General features: G+C 56.7%; 1 protein-coding gene across 2 annotated transcripts in view; it reads right to left on the reverse strand.

The window, feature by feature from the left end:
• Positions 1-592: 592 nt before the first annotated feature.
• The window catches only part of PADI4 (peptidyl arginine deiminase 4), a 33,897-nt gene continuing 16,397 nt past the window's right edge, over positions 593-18,092 (reverse strand). The window contains exons 6-16 of one of the 2 annotated variants that reach the window (XM_045548593.1): positions 15,860-15,985; positions 12,734-12,912; positions 12,478-12,581; positions 11,572-11,683; positions 10,000-10,107; positions 5,637-5,791; positions 4,485-4,626; positions 4,139-4,241; positions 3,446-3,513; positions 3,070-3,210; positions 593-1,069 (exon numbers count right to left, since the gene is read on the reverse strand). In XM_045548593.1, the coding sequence (XP_045404549.1) occupies positions 836-1,069; positions 3,070-3,210; positions 3,446-3,513; positions 4,139-4,241; positions 4,485-4,626; positions 5,637-5,791; positions 10,000-10,107; positions 11,572-11,683; positions 12,478-12,581; positions 12,734-12,912; positions 15,860-15,985 (1,472 nt within the window). In that variant the 3' untranslated portion in view covers positions 593-835. Of the gene's footprint in view, positions 1,070-3,069; positions 3,211-3,445; positions 3,514-4,138; positions 4,242-4,484; positions 4,630-5,636; positions 5,792-9,999; positions 10,108-11,571; positions 11,684-12,477; positions 12,582-12,733; positions 12,913-15,859; positions 15,986-18,092 lie in introns of both variants that reach the window. The other variant, XM_045548592.1, reaches the window with a different exon arrangement.

An 18,092-nucleotide genomic window follows, 5' to 3' on the forward strand; every position in this document is an offset into this window, starting at 1 on the left:
CCACTCAGCCTGGTGGATGGAGACCCTAGAGCCAGCCCTCTTCCTTCCAGGGGCTTCCTGTTCACCCTGAATCCCCAGCACCCACAGAAGAGCCCTGGACATAGTAGGTGCTCAACAAATTCTTGTGGAGCAAATGAATAAATGACCTCCCCTTGTCCTCCCCCCAAAAGATAGCCCAGTGGGCTTCCAGGGGGTGGAGGTTCTCCACTGAACCCAGCAGTTTGTAGTCACAAAGCAACTTTCTATTGACTCCCGCAGCTCCTCCCGTCCTTGGTCAGGGCAGGAAGTTCTCCTCGGCAACGCGATGAAGTCTGCTCAGCATTCTTAGGTCATCAAAAGGCCTATGGTCACTTCAGGTCACTGTGGTGGATGCTGTGGTGCCACAGAGGCCCCCTTTTGAGGGCGCACTCATTCCCCCAGCTGCTGGGAGTGCACGGCAGTCCCGCTTCTGGAATTGTCTTTGGAAATGAGCTGCCTGGCCCCCCGCCACGTCCCCTCCTGAGGGCATTTGAGTTTGTAACAGTCAATTCAGCCATGACAAAGGAGTCCATGAATGAATGAATGCTAGCAACAGTATCTCGACCTCATGTAAAAAGTGATTAAAAAAAAACTTTATTGCAGCTTCTCAGAGCAGAACTGAGTTTACAATGCTAGGACCATCTTGGGATCCCGAGAGGGGGACCCCAGGAACTGGGGCGTAGGAGAAGGAAGCAAGCCACTGCTGGGAGGGTTGGCCACCCTGGGGAGCCAAACTGTCCCCAAGAGCCCTTGTTGTGCCATACTGCAGAGGACCAGCAACCTCTGGCCAGGGGAGAAGATGCCAGGGGAGATGGGCTCAGGGCACCATGTTCCACCACTTGAAGGAGAAGGGCTGCCGGCGCACGTTGGTGCCGCAGTGCACCTCCCCGTGCAGCATGTGGTACGGAGTGAAGTCGTCGATGAAGGTGCAGTGGAGGCCCAGCGGCTCCAGCAGGGACCGCACCTTCTCCTCCAGGCAGCAGCGGCCGTTGACGATGGGCCCGAAGGGCTTGGGGATGCCCAGGTACTTGCCCAGCACCAGCATGTTCACCTGCAGAGACGTGAGGGGCCAGGTCAGAGGCAGCAGCGTGCAGCCCGTGTCTCCATCCCAGCATCCCCTCCCCCCGACCTTCAGAAATAATAGCCCCACTTAAAGGATGAGGAAACTGAGTCTCAGACAGGTTAAGTGGGTTGCCTAAAGCCACCTAGCTATTCTAGGACTTATACTCAAGTCTGTTAGACTCCAGGGTCCATGCTCTTAACACTGCACTCCCCTCCCCGCCTGCCACCTTCTTATAAACTCTGTTACTCAAGGCCCAGCTCAAATGCCAGCCCCTGTGTGAAGCTGCCCATAAATCCCCGAACTAGAGGATTCTAGTTCATAGAGGCAGTCACTTCTCCTCTATGCTCCCTTAACTCCTGGCACTGTGCGTGGCACACCGTAGGCACTTAATAAATATCTGTTGAATGAGCGAATAAATGTCTGCCTCTGTTGTAGCACCTTCCGTATACGATCACTTATGCAATGACCCTGTTTCCTCCATTATATTGGTGGATGGCCTGGTGAGGTGGGAATATGAAGATTTGGACTGTAGGCTAATGTGGGTTTGAATCCCAGCTCTGAATAGCTGTGTGACCTCAGGTAAGTCCCTTCACCTCTCTGAGCCACATCAGCAAAATGAGCCCAAATGCATGTTTCCATTGCTATGACAATGAGGTAAGAGCACATAGTAGGTGCACAGCACTGTCCTCCACGGATCACGAGCGCTTGAGGGGGCATCTCATTCTCTGTTATGGTTCAGATAAAGCCCGTGCCGAGTGCCTCACACTGTTAGTGTCTCTGCTGTTCCACACCCGCCCCATTTCCCATCGCGGGCTCCTGGGGGAGAGTCGTGTCTCACGCTCAGGCTCCCTCCTGCGGCCCGGAACGGTGCAGGCCCAGGGTCAGCCCTCAGCACCGCTGGGCAGGAGGTGCCTCCTCCCCTCGCCCTGGGCATCAGCTTTCACACCTGTGCGGGGAAGCCTGGCTTGGCTCAGCCAGAGAGCACGTGAAATGCTTGGGGCCAAGGAATTTTATTCAAGAGGCAAGGGGGAGGCACCCCCCCATCTTCTTTTGGCCAATGAACCCTTTATGCTAAACAAAATCTTTCGTAGAACCTCAATGCATAAGACAGAAAACCTGAACCACTGGATTTGAGGCACTGCCTTGGAACCCGAGGGCCCTGGGGAACCCAGTTTGAAAACCACCATGTTAGGGACTGCTAGCTCCTCCCTGCACTGTGGCCGCCAGTCCCAGCCCTCCTCCAGAGGGAGTGTGTGGCTGACGGGCCCCAGCAGAACTGGGTGAAGTTTCTGCCTGGACCTTGGGCGCTAAAGTCACACAGCTATTGAGTATCGGAGCTGGGATTCAAGCCCACATTGGCCTGCAGTCCAAATCCTCATCTTCCCACCTCACCAGGCCACCTGCCAATATAAGCACCCAAGGAAGGGAGTAACCAGGCAGAGGGGTGTGAACATACAGCAGATGACATCAAGATAGCACTCAGGGGTCACAGTTAAAAGTTCAGGACAAAGGTGGGATCACCCTCAAGTCCACCCTTCGGAAGGGTGAATCCCACCGAGCCCAGGCAGTGCCGGCCTCAGCTCCCCCGAGAGGCCTTCTGGGGCCCCCAGTCTGAGGTGGGGCCCCCACGTGCATTCCTTTCAGGGTGCTTAATGTGATCCCCACCTAGAGAAGCCGCCAGGCGGCAGTGTGGCATGCTGGTTAGAGCCCACGTCCTGCAGCCACAGCCCTGGCTTTGAAGCCAAGCTCCGAAGCCCACCTCTGGCAGCTGTGTGTTCTTGTGCCAGAGACCTCACCTCTCTGTGTCTCATCCCTAAAGCGGAGGTGAGCAGGGTCTCCGGCTCCGGGGTTGTTGCGAGACACCAGAAGGTGCTCTGTGAGCCATGGAGGGCCGGGCAAGCCCCCTGGGCCACCCCAGATCCCCGGTGGCCTCTCAGACTGGGGTTTTCAGGGTGTTTGCAAAGCTGGGCCGGCAGCCACCTCCTCACCATGTTTGGGAAAAAGGCCTCGGCCTTGCGGGACTCTCTGAGGTTCCCCAGGACTTTGAAGAGCTGCGGGATGTCCACGATGTCACTCTCCGCCAGGCCCAGCTCCCGCTTCAGCACCTCGCGGTTCCAGTCGATGCAGCTCTGGGTGGAGGGAGAGGGGCGGTGGGTGGGGACTGCTGGGTTAGGGGACAGTGTGGGCGCTGAGGCCCCTGGCCGAGGGAAGGACCAGGGACAGCGTCAGGAAGCAGCGAGGGCGTTGCCAGCATGCAGCCCGTGGAGGGCTCCTGGCTTGTGCCTCTAATCCCGGGGGAAGGGGGCTGGGAGGGGGTGTCGGGCCTGCACGGGACGCGGCATCTCCTGGCACCAGGGCTAGTACCTGCGCATATGAGTTATGCTCTCTCAATGTCTTGTTTGACAGAATGCTCTTTATTTTCTGTTTTTTTTCTGTTATGGAGAAAAAGGGGGGAAAAAAGGCAAGTGAATTTAGAGGTCGATTTTCCCTCTTCTCGGCAGGTGCTGCGGGGGACTCAGTGTTCCCATCTGTAAAATGGGGGCAGTATCATTCCTAACATACAGGTTTTTGTGAGCATCTGTGGGGCAAATACCTTTAATAAAATATTGTAGCGGTGCAAGTTCTCATTAAAAATGTTCTCGCTCCCTTAAATCCTCTTATCTCCAAAGAGATCCCGTTGAAAGAAGAAACTGGTCTGCCCATGCCCTGCAGGCCATACCACACACCACACTAAGGTGGAAGCTCAGCCGTGGAGGCTTCTCCACCCGTGAGCCTGGCCACGTCTGTGGACTTTATGGGAAGAGCGATATTTGGCCAGACCGAACCTTCCCTGAGCTCCACCCAGACACCCCCAATGCCCCTGTGTCGTAGCTGTGAGCCCAGAGGGCAGTGAGCTATCTGCCCTGTTCGCAGAGTATCCCCAGGGCCTGGCAGGTGCCAGGAGCACCGTGGTGGGTGCTCACGAGATATCTGTTGCCTGGATGGTTCCATCTGGCGAGAGGAGACCACATGGAGGCAGAGGAAGGTGCCCAGAGAGAACGAGGCAGGCATGCTTACTACTGAGTCCTTCGAACAGCAGAGCGTCCCCGTAGCCCTCCTGCTGCTGCTCCTGGAACAGTTTGTAGCAGGCCCTGGGGCTGGCCAGGAGCAGCCGGAAGCCCTGGAGGCAGAAACACTGGGGTCAGAGGTCAGCTTCGCCCAGGGGCTCCCAAGAAGGGGGCTCCGCTGAGGATGGGAGGCGTGTGCACCTGGACGCAGGCCGGCTTCCTCCTCCAACCCTTCTCCTCGGGGTGAGGGAAAAATAGAGCCAGGCACATAAGGTGGGGCCCCCAGGCAGAGAGCAGAGCTGAGCTTGGAGCCCAGGAAGGGGCATGGCTTCCTTCAGGCAGCCCCCAGACTGTACCTTCCTGTCGGCTGCCGGCACGAAGCTCAGGAACTCATCCACGTGGCCCACGGACAGCCAGTCGGAGTAGAGTTTCACGGGGGCCTGCACCCGCTGGGCACCGAGGAAGGCCTGCAGGGCCTGGTGCATCTCTCGGCCCTGGCTGCTGCCAAGGCAGGGTTCAAGGGGTGTCACTGGGCAGAGAGGGCAACAGGGAGGCCTCTGGGGGACTGGGGGCTTGGCCAAGGGGTCAGGGTTCTCCTTCAGCTGGGACGGGATTCAGGAGCCTGGAATGCCTTCATTATATCCCCTTAACTTTGAGAAATTTAGGAATTGTCATTCCAGTTTTATTGGGGAGAAACTGAGGCACCATCACTAGGGTAAATAGAGCCAGAGCTTAGCCACAGGAAGCACTGCCTGTTGAATTACACTAGATGCTGGTGTTATAGGTAAACACGAGGCTGGAGCCAGTACAACCTGCACTGCTGTTCCCTTGTTAGCCGTGTGGCCTTGGGGACATCCCTTCACCTGTCTGAGCCTCAGTTTTTTCCTGCAAGGCCCTCTGTGATCTAGCCTCTTGTTCTCTCTCTCACACAATCTGTTCTAGCCACCCTGGCCTTCTAGAACACACAAACTCATTCCTGCCACAGGGCCTTTGCACATGCTCTTTCATCCACCAGATCTCTCTAGGCCAGATCTCCATCCAGCCATGCCCTTGTTATTAGGCCTCAGCTCAAAAGCCCCTTCCCCAGAGCAGCCCTCCCTGGGTCTTAGAGTTCCTATTTCTCCTCTGCTCTCTCTTTTTAGTTTTCTTCACTTATTTAAAATCACCTCATTTGTTTACATTTCTATCATCTGTCACCCCCACTAGTATAGTGGCAAGCACTTGTCTTTCATGTTCATGGCTGCAGTTCCAGCTCCCAGCACATAGTAGGTGCTCAGTTAATATTCATTGAATGAAAGAGTGTAAGTGGCAGAGCTGGAATTTGGACTCGGGTCTATTGGCTCTGAAGCGCGTGTTCCTTCCCTCGCACTTTGATTCCTCTCGCACTCCCTGAAGTTTGTTGAGCCCTCTTGGGCTGGGAGCCAGTAGGGGAGGCTTCCACTCTGGCCTCTGCTTTTCCACGACATCCCTGGGTCCTGGCTGCCCCCTCCTGTCCCACTCCTCCTTACCTGGGGTAACTGCTGTTCCCGAAGAGAATCCTGCCCAGCGGGTACTCCTTCTCCCCGACTGTGACCGGGGGGCTCACTTCCAGGTTCCCAAAGGAGTCGAGTCCCGTGACTTCCCCTGTTTGGGGTCCTCGAGTCACATAGCCAAAATCTGGACCCTAAATGGGAGAAGTATGCACTGAGAGTTACAGGAATTAGTGCCTGAGTGAGAAATGCCCAAGTTTAAAGACGAAGGAACTGAGTAGCTGTCAGCAGCGGGTGCATGGCAGGTGCTATTGTTATTTGTGGAATGTTGAATCAATTCCATGGCAAGTAAAGGGACTGGCGTTTGTTGAGACTCTAATCCATGCCAGCTGCTTGGTAAACCTTAACTTGGGCATAATAACGAATCCACAAATAGCATTTTTATTTTCCTTTTGCAGATGAAGAAACTAAGCTCAGAGTGGTGACGTGGCATCCTCAGGTTCCACGGCCAGTCCGTGCAAGGGCTCGGATTTGGGCTGTCTCCACCGCCTGCCTGCGCTCTTGGTCCACACGGTGCTGCATCCCAACCTCAGCTGGAACGAACTTCACGGAGAGGCTGCGACGTCCCCACCTGGGTGTTCGTCAGGGGAGCGGGTGACACATCTCTCAGCCCCTGTGTGAGGGTCTGTAGCTGCTGCAACAAATTGCTGCCAGCTCAGTGGCATGAAATAACACACGTTTGTGCTCTTGAAGTTCTGGAGGCCGGAAGTCTGAAATTGGCATCTCTGGGCTGCAGCCAAGGAGTGCCAGGCCTGGGGGCTCCCAGAGGCGCAATAGGAGGAATCTGCTTCCTCGCCTTTCTCAGCTTCTCGTAGCCACCCGGCCGGCGGCCTCGTCCTCCGTCTTTGAGAATGTCCCTCCGATCTCCGCTTCCGTCAAACCTCTCCCGCTCCGACCCTCCTTCCTCCCTCCGTGGGGAGGGTTATGATGTTACAGAATCCACCTGGATGATCCAGGACGATCGTCCCATCACAAGATTTCTAACTGAAGCACACCTGCGAAGTCCCTTTTGTCCCGTAAGGGAGCATTGTGTGCCGAGGATCAGGCTGTGGAGGGCTGTTATTCGGTCTCCCCCGAGGCACCCAGGAGAGGCTGTGCGTCTGGATCTAGCCTTCCACACACAGACCGTCTGTTCCCTGGGGCTTTGTGGGGGCCACAGGCCACAGGTTCCAAACTGTGTTGTGGGTATGAGCTTCTAGGAAGGTGGGTCGTCTCCAGGAAGTCTGCGATTCCATGAATTTAAAAACCACATTCCCAATAACTCTCCCTCCTTTGTCTCTAGAATCCAAGCCGACCTGCCTTCTACCCACTGCTTGTTGAAACTTTTTTTTTAAGACAGAGTCTTGCTCTGTTGCCCAGGTTGGAGTGCAGTGGTGTCATCATAGCTCACAGCAACCTCAAACTCCTGGGCTCAAGCGATCCTCCTGCCTCAGCCTCCCGAGTATCTGGAATTCTAGGCACATGCCACCACACCCAGCTGATTTTTCTATCTTTAGTAGAGACGGGGTCTCGCCCTTGCTCAGGCTGGTCCTGAACTCCTCAGTCAAGCGATCCTCCTCCCTCAGCCTCCCAGAGCGTTAAGATTACAGGCATGGGCCACTGTGCCCAACCTCGAAACTTTTCTTATCTAGGTCCTTCCAGCCACACAGCTAAGCCCAGTGGTGATGCCTGGCCCCTTCCTCCCCCAGCGGCATCTGAATCCGCTGGCCATGCCCACATGTTCTGCATTTGGCTTTCGGGACAGCGGGGGCCCTTTCCAGCCCCCTTCCTGCTCCCTGAACACAGCAGGCACACTCCTGCCTCAGGGCCTTTGCACTGGCTGTTCCCGCTGCCTAGAATCACTCTTTACCCAGTGTCCACATGGCCAACTCCCTTGCCTCCTAGTCAGCTTCTGACTGAGGCCCACCCTGAACACGCTACTTACGATTGCAGTTCCATCCCCCCTGCCCACCACACCCCTCTGGCACCGTGGGCCGCCCGATTCTGCTCTACTCTGTTTTCCCTGTAGCTCTTGCTGCCGCCTCCCAACATACCGTATAACTCCTTTGTTAAATTTATTGTGTGCTGTCTGCCTCTCTGGACCGGAATGTCCCCTCTGTGAGGGCAGGGACCTCGGTGTTGCTCACCGATGTATCCCAAGTGCCTAGAACGGGGCCTGCCGCTCAATGTTTGACGAATGAATGATAAATTCATACCCATCACTGCCCCGGCTGGCGCTGTGAGAGCGGGTCAGTCATGCAGGCTTCCAGCTTGGATTTCTGCAGGCAGATGAGGGGGTGCCCACCGTCTGCAGAAGGCGGTCCCCAGGGTGGGCCGCGCAGGGATGCCCACAGGTGCTGGGGGACGCAGAGTCCAGGCACCAAGTTGGGAAGGCGTCGCCTTTTCCACTTTCCTCCAGTCTTTCGGGTTCCTCAAAAACTGGAGTCCCAGAGTGACGCCAACACATCCTTACCCCCTGCTGATTTCTCACTGTAGCCGCCAGAGACAGACCGTGCTCAGAGTCGCTGCCGTCACTCGTGTGGACCTGGCTTTCGTGGCGTTATGTCCTTTCAGTTCTGTTTGACTTCACGCTTGCCTCTACCTGTGGGAAGCTGCCCTCTGTCTTCTGCTGTCTCCCGTTCGCGGTGGTGACAGGAAATTTGCTTGACCCTGTCGTCCGGGAAGAACGCCCACCGTGGGCGCAGTCGCAGGCCCGCTGCCCGAGGTACCGTGTGCGCACGACAGCCTCAGGCCCTGCCTCGCCCAGCAGGGCAGGCGGACGACGGAAAGTAAGTGATTTACAATGAACACTCCGGAAGAAACCAGCAGTGTGCTGTGGTCGGAAGGGCCGGGGCCGGGGTGGGGTCTCGCTAGGAGGGCGTGGATGCTGACACCTGAAGGCTGAGCAGCTGCCTACCCGGTGAATGGGGAAGAGCATGCCGGGCAGAGGGAATGGCATATGCGAAGGAAGGAGCCCAGTGGATGTGGGGCCGGGTATGGACAGGAGCGAGTGGCCCACATGCTGTTGGGGAAGCAGGTGATGACCAGTTTGACTTTTACTCTAATCTTTTCCATTCTGAGTGATCTGAGTCAGAAAAAGCAGATGTGCTCAGCCTTGCACGTTGCAGCCTGCCTTCACCCACGGTTGTCTGTGGGACAGGTGGGGACACCGGTGCTGAGACGTCTATCTGCCTGGTGGGACTCATGACATCAGAGAGTCTGGTCTTTGTCATACTTGGAGCATCAAAGGCCCTGCACAAGGCAGGACTGACACTGGAGGGACGAGGGCAGAGTCACTCAGCGGCTCATTCAGCCAGAGGCTCTGGAGTCAGGGCCGACTCGGCTCCGCGGCTGAGCAGGCGTCGTGAACCCAGCAGGGCTTGGCCAGGAGCAAGTGGGGCTCGGGACAAGTTGTTGAGTTAAACTGAAGTGTCCTTCCCAGGCTTCCTGGGCGGGTGGGGCGGCCTCCCTTCCTGGGGGCACAGGTGCTCCTAGGAAACCCTGTGCCCCACACTGCTTCCTTCCTTTCCCCTGGGCACCTCGAGGCAAGGGGCTGCCAGCTCGGAGTGCAGGCCTGGGGTCTTCCTGGGAAAGCAGGGGGCAGGATGGGGAAGAGCGTGCTCACCAAGCCAGGCTGAGCTAGTTCGAATTCCACCCTCTCCACTCTGAGCCTCAGTTTCTTCATCTATAAAATGAGCCTATCGGTAGCACCTCCATAAAAGGTTATCAAATTAAGTGAGTCAGTGCACATAAAGAACTCAGCACTGACTGACACGGAATGCATGCTCAACAAATGCAACTGTTATTATTATTATAATTCGGTGCTGAGTTTGCCTCAACCTGCCGGGCCAGTCATGCACGACTCACCAATATGTCACTTTCCACCCCCACATGGAGAGACTTCGGCTGATAAAAGTCACACCCAGGAAATGACCACTGATCCTGAATCCCCCATGTCCCAGATGGAGCCCCGGAAGGCCAGACCCCACCCAGGAGACACAGCGACCAGCTGGACATCTGGAAAGGTCCCAGCCCCGGCCCCACTCCCACTCGGCAGCACGAGCATCTTCAGTAGCACGCAGATGCCGCAGCCTGACCTACCTCCCCAGCAGGGTTATCTTGAGGACAAGCTGAGCTCATGGGTGACAAGGGCTTTGGGAAACCAACAGCCAGATCTTATCACGGTGATAACAAAAATAACAAGCCCCGCCCACAGGATCCCACTCCAGCAAGAATTCCACCTGCGGAGCTGGGCTACCAGCAGGGGCGGGGTGGCAGGGGCACGGGGACAGGCTAACAGGAAGGAGACCTCAGGGCCAGGGGGTTTCGGCTGCTGTGCCCCCTCCTCGCCCCATGCAGGTACCATCACGCATTTGACGGGGAACTCCTTCAGGCCTCTGTTCCTCGGGGAGTCAAAGACCACGGGCAGCGTTTTGTGCGGAGCTTGGATGTAGCCGATCTCCATTTCGTCCTGCGTGGGCGGGGGGAGAGGACGCTGTTGCACGTGCTGCCTGGGCCCGGCCCCAGCGCCGAGACCCTGAGACAGGGTGAGCAGGACCAGCCCCCGCTCTCCCCGCTTGCAGTGAAGGGCACATCCCCGTGAGATGTCTGACCCCAGAGAAAGCAGAGCTCATTGTCCTGTGTTTGCCCAGCGCACGGCAGGCTGTGAGACCCCAGGGGTGCCCTTCCCTCTCATCCTGGTGGTGCTTGGGCTGGTGCTGGGGGCCCCCCGGTGAGCGAAACTCAGACCCCATCCTCGAGAACACTGTTCCTCAAGGGGAGAGGACCAGAGAAGACCTCGTGGCGGGAGGCCTGGAGGTGAGTGAGCGTGACCCTCCCCTCGTCCCCAAGGGAGGGCAGGTCAGGCCCGGCCTAGGCCAGGGGGTGGGGGTGGGGCCTGCAGGGAGGTTTCAGAGACGCATCTGGGGCAAACCCCGCCTCCGGGGCGTGTACTCTCGCAGGCAGATGCGATATTGGACAGAATCACCGCTATCAGTCACTGTTAGGTTGAACCAGATGGAATTGCCAAGCGTGCAGGTCAAAAGTGGTACGTGTCAGCAGTTTCTCACAGTTCAACCGGGTACCAGAAAGACGGAATGACGAGAAAGGAAGAGAGGACATTATCTGGGGGTTGGAAGAAAGAGGGATAGTGCCCACTGGGGGGACTGGGGAAACTTATGGGGGGCCCTTCCAGCTGGGACTCGCTGGGCATGACTTGGGGGGATGGGGAGGCCAGGCCAGGAGAAGCCACAGCAGGGCCAAGGTGTGGGGGCCGAGCAGGGTGGGCGGCAGAGTCCCGAGGCAAAGCAGGGAGTGCCAAGGGGGTCCAGTTCAGCCCACCAAGTGCCCACTGGCGCTGCCCAGTGCGGGCGCTGGGGTGCTGAGCTGCATGAGACCCCCCAGTCTCCGTCTGTGGGGCACTCGTGGTGTGGTGGGGGGACTGGCACAGAGACAGACAGTGGCAGGAGAGTGCTGCTGGCGTGGTGGCAGGCTGGCCACAGGGCAGGAGGCGGCCAGGTTGGGAGGGCCCTGCACACAGGCCGAGCAGGGGCAGGTGGGAGCCATGGAAAGCACCGGAGGAGGGGTGAGGCCTGGTCTGGTGGCCAAGCCCAGGAAGGCCAGCCTGGAAGGAGGCCACTCCAGGGACTGGCTGAGTGCCAGCCTTCTGAGCTTTGCATCATTTCCCGAGGCCGTCTGAGAGTCTCCAAGCAGGAAGGGGCTTTTGTCTCGGTGACCACGGTGGGCCCGCAGCAATGGCAGATGGGTCATTTGCCTCAGCTCCCTTTCACAAGGACCCCCTGAAGTTCCTACCTACCTGTCCACCCGAGGTAGGGTGGCCAACAAGGCACTAGGCTGAGCCCCCAGAGCCTGGGTCCCCCAAGCATCCCTTGGCCCTCCGGGGCACTCGCCCTGTCTGCCCGGCAGGACCACATACCTGCATCCACTGGTCATCCATGTTCTCCTCCTCGGGGCAGATGGTCACCTTGCACTTGGCTTTCTTGGCCAGAGTCATCACTGACTTCAGGAAGTCCTCATTGTCAAAAACCCTGGAAAGATTTCGGAGCTCAGGTCTAGAGGGACAGGGAGGGACACAGGTGCCCAGGAGACACCCGAGGCCTGAATGGAGACTCTGGGTTTGTCCAGCCTGTCTGGCGTTGGCGAGCATTCTGTCACTGAATCCTCGTGACAGTCCATGAGGCGGGAACTAGCAGGTGCCCCTCCCACCAAGGGGAAGACAGCGAGGGGAGGTCGCTGGCCCAGGGCGCACCACCTGGGCAGCACTGGGATTTGGGTCCAGTCCTCACTGGCTTCCTGCCTGCGTCCTGCCCGCCAGGTTGCCCTCTCGCTCTTTCTGCCCTTAAAGCAACGGGAAGAGGAGAGGGGAGGGTCCCCTGAGACCCCAGCACACTCCCCGGGGACCCTGGGACCGCAGGATGGATGCCTAGGCCTCCCCCAAACGCAGAAGGGCCCCCTCCCCAGGGACCAGACCCAGCCGCTCAGAGGTCGCCTGGCAGGTGTTTTAAAGCAACTTCCCAGGAGTTTCTGGTGCACGAAATCCACAAGCACACGCTGAGAAACCCCTCAAACCGGGCCAGGGGCCATGGGGCCTCCTCTTCCAGTTCTAGCAACTTCTACAGGCCCCTGGGAGCTAAAGTAGGCCTCAGCCTGCATCAGGGCGGGGTAGAGATAGTGACAACAAATTTCCCCTGCTTTTTCATGGTCCCAAACGAGCGGCAAGCGCTGGTGAGTCAGGGTGGGGAACACCATTTTGCCCATCCTACCAGGACTCAGGTTCCGCCTGAGGTGTCTGCGCCCCACGCCAGCACCCCGGGCCCCTCACCTGCACACGAACACCTCCTGCGGGGGCTGGGTGTTGGGAGTCATGATCCAGGGGGCCACGCGGAAGGTCACGCTGTCTTGGAACACCAAGGTGTCAGGGAGCTCCTGCGGGGGATGGCGGAGGGGCTGTCACAGGCACCACCACTTCCTGGCAGCAGTTTGGAGCCCCCAAGCCCGGCTCTGCTCTGCCCCCTTCCCCAGCCAGGCGTCTGCCTGGAAGCCCAGGCCCCCTACCCTGGGCTGCCCTGTTGGCCTACTGGGTTGGATGTGTCCAGCAGGGAGACGGTGAGGGTGATGAGCCCGGGGAAGTCGGTGTCCGGGAAAGCGAGGCCCTCCACGTAGAAGTCTGTGCTGTGCTGGCCGCCCGGGAGCTTCAGGGGGTGAGACGGCTGCTGGGGCCCCAGGACCACCCTGCACTTGGAGCCCACCTTGCCCCCTAGGAGAGAGGCAGGGGAGGCTCAGGGCTGCGTGCCCACCTCTAAAGGCCTTTCTCTTCTCCCCAGTGCTGGGATGCCTTTCCCAGGGCCACCACGTGTCACCACCCGAGGGCCCCTTGCAGCCAAATCTGGCTGGAGCCTCCCCTTAGGAGAAAGGCACCAAAGCCTCAGCGGGGACCTTGCTTCCCTGGCTGGAGGTCCGGGAAGGGCAGGCGGGGTGCCTGAGCCATTGCCAGCTCTGCAGGAAGTCCAGGGTGCACCATTCATTAATTCATTCTCCAGTGTCTGCTCCAGCCAGGTGTCAGCTGACACCAGGTGCAGGGGTGGGAGGTTTGTTGCGGGGGACAAAGGAGACAGAGTCACTGTCCTCCCATCCCCACCACCATGTCGTGCACAGTCTTATGGGTGAGTAGGGAGGAGCAAAGACCATCAAAACAACAGTGATAAGTGCTGGGATAGAAGAAAGCCCTGAGGGCTTCCTGGAGAAGGTGATGCCTGGGTGGAGACAAGACGCTCCTCTGTCACCAAACCAATGTCAGTTTAATCAATTTAAGAATGGAAGCGAGTCCAATCAAGTCAGGCATCTTCAAAAAACCCTCCCACGGCCTCCCCCATCTGCCTCTGTCTAGAAGCCAAAGTCAAGACATGCCCACCTGACGGCCCCCTCCCCTCTGCCCTCATCTACAACTTTAGCCCTTGCACACTCCACTCCAGCCGCACTGCCCTCCCTGCCGTTTCTGCAACCCACCAGCACAATCCCACCTCAGGGCCTTTGCACTTGCTGTTCCCACTGCCTGGAATGCCCTTCAACTGGGTGTCTACGTGGCTGTTCCTGCACCTCTTTCTGGTCAAATGACACCTTTGGGGGGACACTTTCCCTGGCCATCCCTCTCCACACCCCTCAACTCCACTCCTCGCTGCACGTGCCCTTCCCTGCTGTGTTCTTCCGTGCAGCACTTCACACCACTTGGCACACTGGGTGTTTTACTTAATTATTTTGCCTATCGTTTCTCCCAGCCCCTGAGATGACAGCAACATGAGGGCAGGGACTTGGTCACATTCACGACTCAATGTCCCATGCCTAGAACAGAGCCTGGAACTCAGTCTCAGGTGCTCTGGGCTGCCAGAAAGTTACCGATGTCTGTGACCAGCAGGATGTTGCGGAACAAATGATGACATGACACGTGGGGTCGGGCCTGCATTTGAAATCTCGACAGAGCTTCCTGATGCAACCGGGGAGGCCTGTGGAGGGTGGTGCACCTGGGGAGGCCATGGAGGCTCCGTGCCCCTTCCCGCATACCTTGTCCCCTGCATCTCTTCATCTGCACCCTTTGTAATGTCCTTTACAGTAAACCAGTAAACAGTCGCGCTGGGAGGAGGTAAGGGGGAGAGATTTTCATGCAGGGAGCCTCCTGCTCCCAGGACTGACCCGCAGGATTGCGCGGAGCTGCTGGATTCTGCTCCAGACTGACCCACCCGGAGCTGCCGGGTCTGTGGATGACAGTTCCACGGTGAACGGACAACATCCTGCTTGGAAGGCTGCCACTCTGCTCAAAGAGGAGTGACTAGGTTCCGAAGCAATGTGGAAAACGGCGAACGAGCCAATGTTAGTGAAAAAAATCAAACTACAAGAGCACATGCCTAACTCCTCAAAAAAATTAAACATAGAATTAGCATAGGATCCAGCAATTTGGGTACATAACACCCAAAAGAATTGAAAGCAGGAACTTCAACAGATGTTTGCACACCTGTGCTCACAGCGGCATTGTGCACAGGAGCCCAAAGGTGGAACTACGCAAGTGTCCACCACAGGTGACAAAGAGACGAAGTGTGATGTATACCCACAATGGGATGTTCAGCCTTAAACAGGAAGGAGGTTCTGGTACACGCTACCACATGGATGAATCATGTAAACTAAATAAGCCAGTCTTAGAAGGGCAAATGCTGTGTGATTCCACTTATGTGAGGTATCTGGAGTTGTCAAATTCGTGGAGACAGAAAGCAGCATGGCTGCCAGGGGCTGGACGAACGGGGAGAGGGAGAGTTAGTGTTTAATGGGGAAAAATTTCAGTTTTGCAACATGAAAAAATATTTCTGGGGGTGGGTGGTGGTGATGGTTGCACAACAGTGTGAATGTACTAAACGCCACAGAACTGTTCTCTTTAAAATGCGTAAAATGGTCTGGGCACGGTGGCTTATGCCTGAATCCCAGTACTTTGGGAGGCTAAGGAGAGAGGATTGCTTGAGGCCAGGAGCTTGAGACCAGCCTGGGCAGCACAGCAAGACCCCATATCTACAAGAAATAAAAAAATCAAACGGTGTGGTGGTGCACACCTGCAGTCCCAGCTACTCGGGAGGCTGAGGCAGGAGGATCGCTTGAGCCCAGGAGTTTGAGGTTGCTGTGAGCTAGGCTGACACCACGGCACTCTAGCCCAGGTGACAGAGCGAGACTCTGTCTTAAAAAGAAAAAAGAAGTTTAAAATGGTAAATTTCAGTTTATGTGTATTTTATAATTAAACATAAAAAGATTTTTAAAAGCCTCTGTAAACAAGTGGGGTGTGTGTATGCATGCGTGTGTGCATGTGTGTGCATTTGTGTGTGCACGTGTGTGTGCATGTGTGCGTGCATGTGTGCGTGTGTCAGAAGCAGCGACCAGCAAGAGTCCCCGGGAGGGAGTTATTTCCTTCTCTGTGCCCACCAGCACCAAGCACGATTTTGTCTGAGTTCTGTCTCCATTCTCCCTCTAATAAGTAGTGAATGGGATGTTGTCTGTCTTGCCCACTGCTGCGTCCATCCCCAGTGCCTAGACCCTGGCACACAGTAGGTGCTCAGGAATTATTTGCCACATGGGTGTGTGACGGGGCTGCGCCCCGGGGCCGGGCAGGAGGGGAACGGGGATGGGGAGAGGCTGTCAGAGGCGGGCGGATGAGGCCAAGGCCGACTCACCTGTGGCCTGAAACACCCTCACTTTGTCCATCTCCGATCTGGCCACGTGGAGCACCAGCTGGTGCTTGGTGAAGAAGTCCCCGGGGGTCTTCGTGCTCAGGGTCATCAGGGACATGTCCTGCAGGTCTGGAGCAAGAAGGGTGCAGCTGGCTGGGCCCCCATTAGCCGCCTCCTGGTCTCCCCTCAGACCTCCCCTCACCACATCACCTGGTCTTCTTTCCTTTATGCTATTTCCAGTGTGTATGTTTGTATGTATGCATTTATTTTTTGAGACAGGGTCTCGCTCTGTTGCCCAGGCTGGAGTGTAGTGGTGTCATCATAGCTCACTGCAACCTCCTACACCTGGGCTCAAGTGGTCCGCCTGCCTCAGCCTCCCGAGTAGCTGGGACTACAGACATGTACTGCCACTCCTGGCTAATTAAAAAAAAATTTTTTTTTTTGGTAGAGAAATGGGGCCTTGCTAAGTTGCCCAGGCTGGTCTCGAACTTCTGGCCTCAAGTGCTTCTCCTGCCTCAGTCTCCCAAAGTACTGGGATTACCAGCATGAGCCACTGCATCTGGCCTATTTCTAGTGTTTAAATGATGTTTTTTGTTTTGGAAGGAAAGCTAATTGAGGTTTTGGCTTCTCCCACTAGGATGGGCTGAGGACACAAGCTTGGCGAAGCGGGGCCCACGTCTACTTTGCTCATTGCAGTGTCCCTGCATCTGGCACCGAGGAAGCCGAGAGCCACCGAGAGCAGTGACCAGCGCAGGCAGGTTCTCCGTCACAGTCTGCGCAGGGATGGGTGAAAGCCCTCCGCGCTGGTCCCGGGCAGGAAGCGAGTTTGTGAGCCAGCGTGGATGACACCCAGCAGGGGTCGGGGAGAGTAAAGTAACAATTTCTGCGGGACTGACCCATAGTCAAGGGCTCAAGGGCTTTGGGGTCTGCTTGGTTTGAACCCTGGATCTGTGCGAGCTTGGGAAAGTGACTTCAGCTCTTGGTGCCTCTGTTTCCTCATCAGTAAGACACGGCGAGAGCAGAACCCGCCATAGGGTGCTGTGAAGACAGGGTGAGCTGACACACGTCCAGTGCTCGTTTCAGCACCTGGGGCCCTAGAAGCACCCACAAAGGGCAGCTGTCGTGATTATTACTGGGTGCCAGGTGCTGCGCAGAGTCTGTCCCCTGGCATTGGGCCAGGCCAGACACATGCAATTGGAAAATGTGTCTGTTTCTATACTGTTCTAGCAACTTCCCAGGAAGCCCGCCAGCCTCAGCCCCTCAGCACCCTCCTCCAGTGCCGGTAGGTCATGTGTCCTCCCCTGGGCCACCCCTCTGCAGCGCCGACGTGTGCCCACAGAGACCCTGTACCCAGCACTGTCCTTGTGCCCCTAAACCTGCCCTGGTGTCAGGATGTCTGGGATTCAAATGCTGAGTACTTGTTAGCTGTGTGACCTTGGGCAAATTGCTTAACTTCTTCATGCCTCAGTTTCCCCATCTGTAAAGCTTCGTGTTGAAGGATCAAATGGGTTAATCATTCTGAAGTGCTGAGAACGGCACCCAGTGCATGGCAGGGGTCTCAGGGGCTGCTCTGACATGAATTTGGGGCAAGATTTCATTTTGAATTATTTTAGGCCCAAGGTTTGACCCAAGAGCAGAAATCTGGCTTGGGCAGCAGCCATGGCATGGACACTGGAGCCTGTAGGAGGCATCAGGATGCTCAGCATTGGTTGGCTCTTCCCTGACTGCTGTGTGACCTTGGGCAGGTCACTTGCCCTCTCAGGACTCTTGTCCATTGCTTCACCTATAAAATGGACATGCTAACAAGAGCAGGCCTTGCCTTCAATAATCCCTATTTCAGAGAGCTGCTACAAGGTGCAGGCCATATGGACAAAAGACCTTTATAAAAACACAAGGCCTGGCTGGGCATGGTGGCTCACTCCTGTAATCCCAGCACTTTGGAAGGCCAGGGCAGGAAGATTGCTTGAAGCCAAGAGTTTGAGACCAGCCTGGGCAATACAGCGAGACCCTCCATCTCTACAAAAACTAAAAAAATTAGCCAGGTGTGGTGATGCACGCCTGTGGTCTCACCTACTTGGGAAGCCGAAGTGGGATCGCTTGAGCCCAGGAGTTCGAGGTTACAGTGAGCTGTGATTGTGCTACTGCACTCCAGCCTGGGCAACAAAGTGAGCCCTTGTTTCTTAAAAAGAAAAAGAAGACAAAACCCTATTCCCACCAGCTCTCAAAGGGTCTTTAC

Source organism: Lemur catta, chromosome 3 (assembly GCF_020740605.2).
Source record: "Lemur catta isolate mLemCat1 chromosome 3, mLemCat1.pri, whole genome shotgun sequence".
In the NCBI taxonomy this organism is placed as follows: domain Eukaryota; kingdom Metazoa; phylum Chordata; class Mammalia; order Primates; family Lemuridae; genus Lemur; species Lemur catta.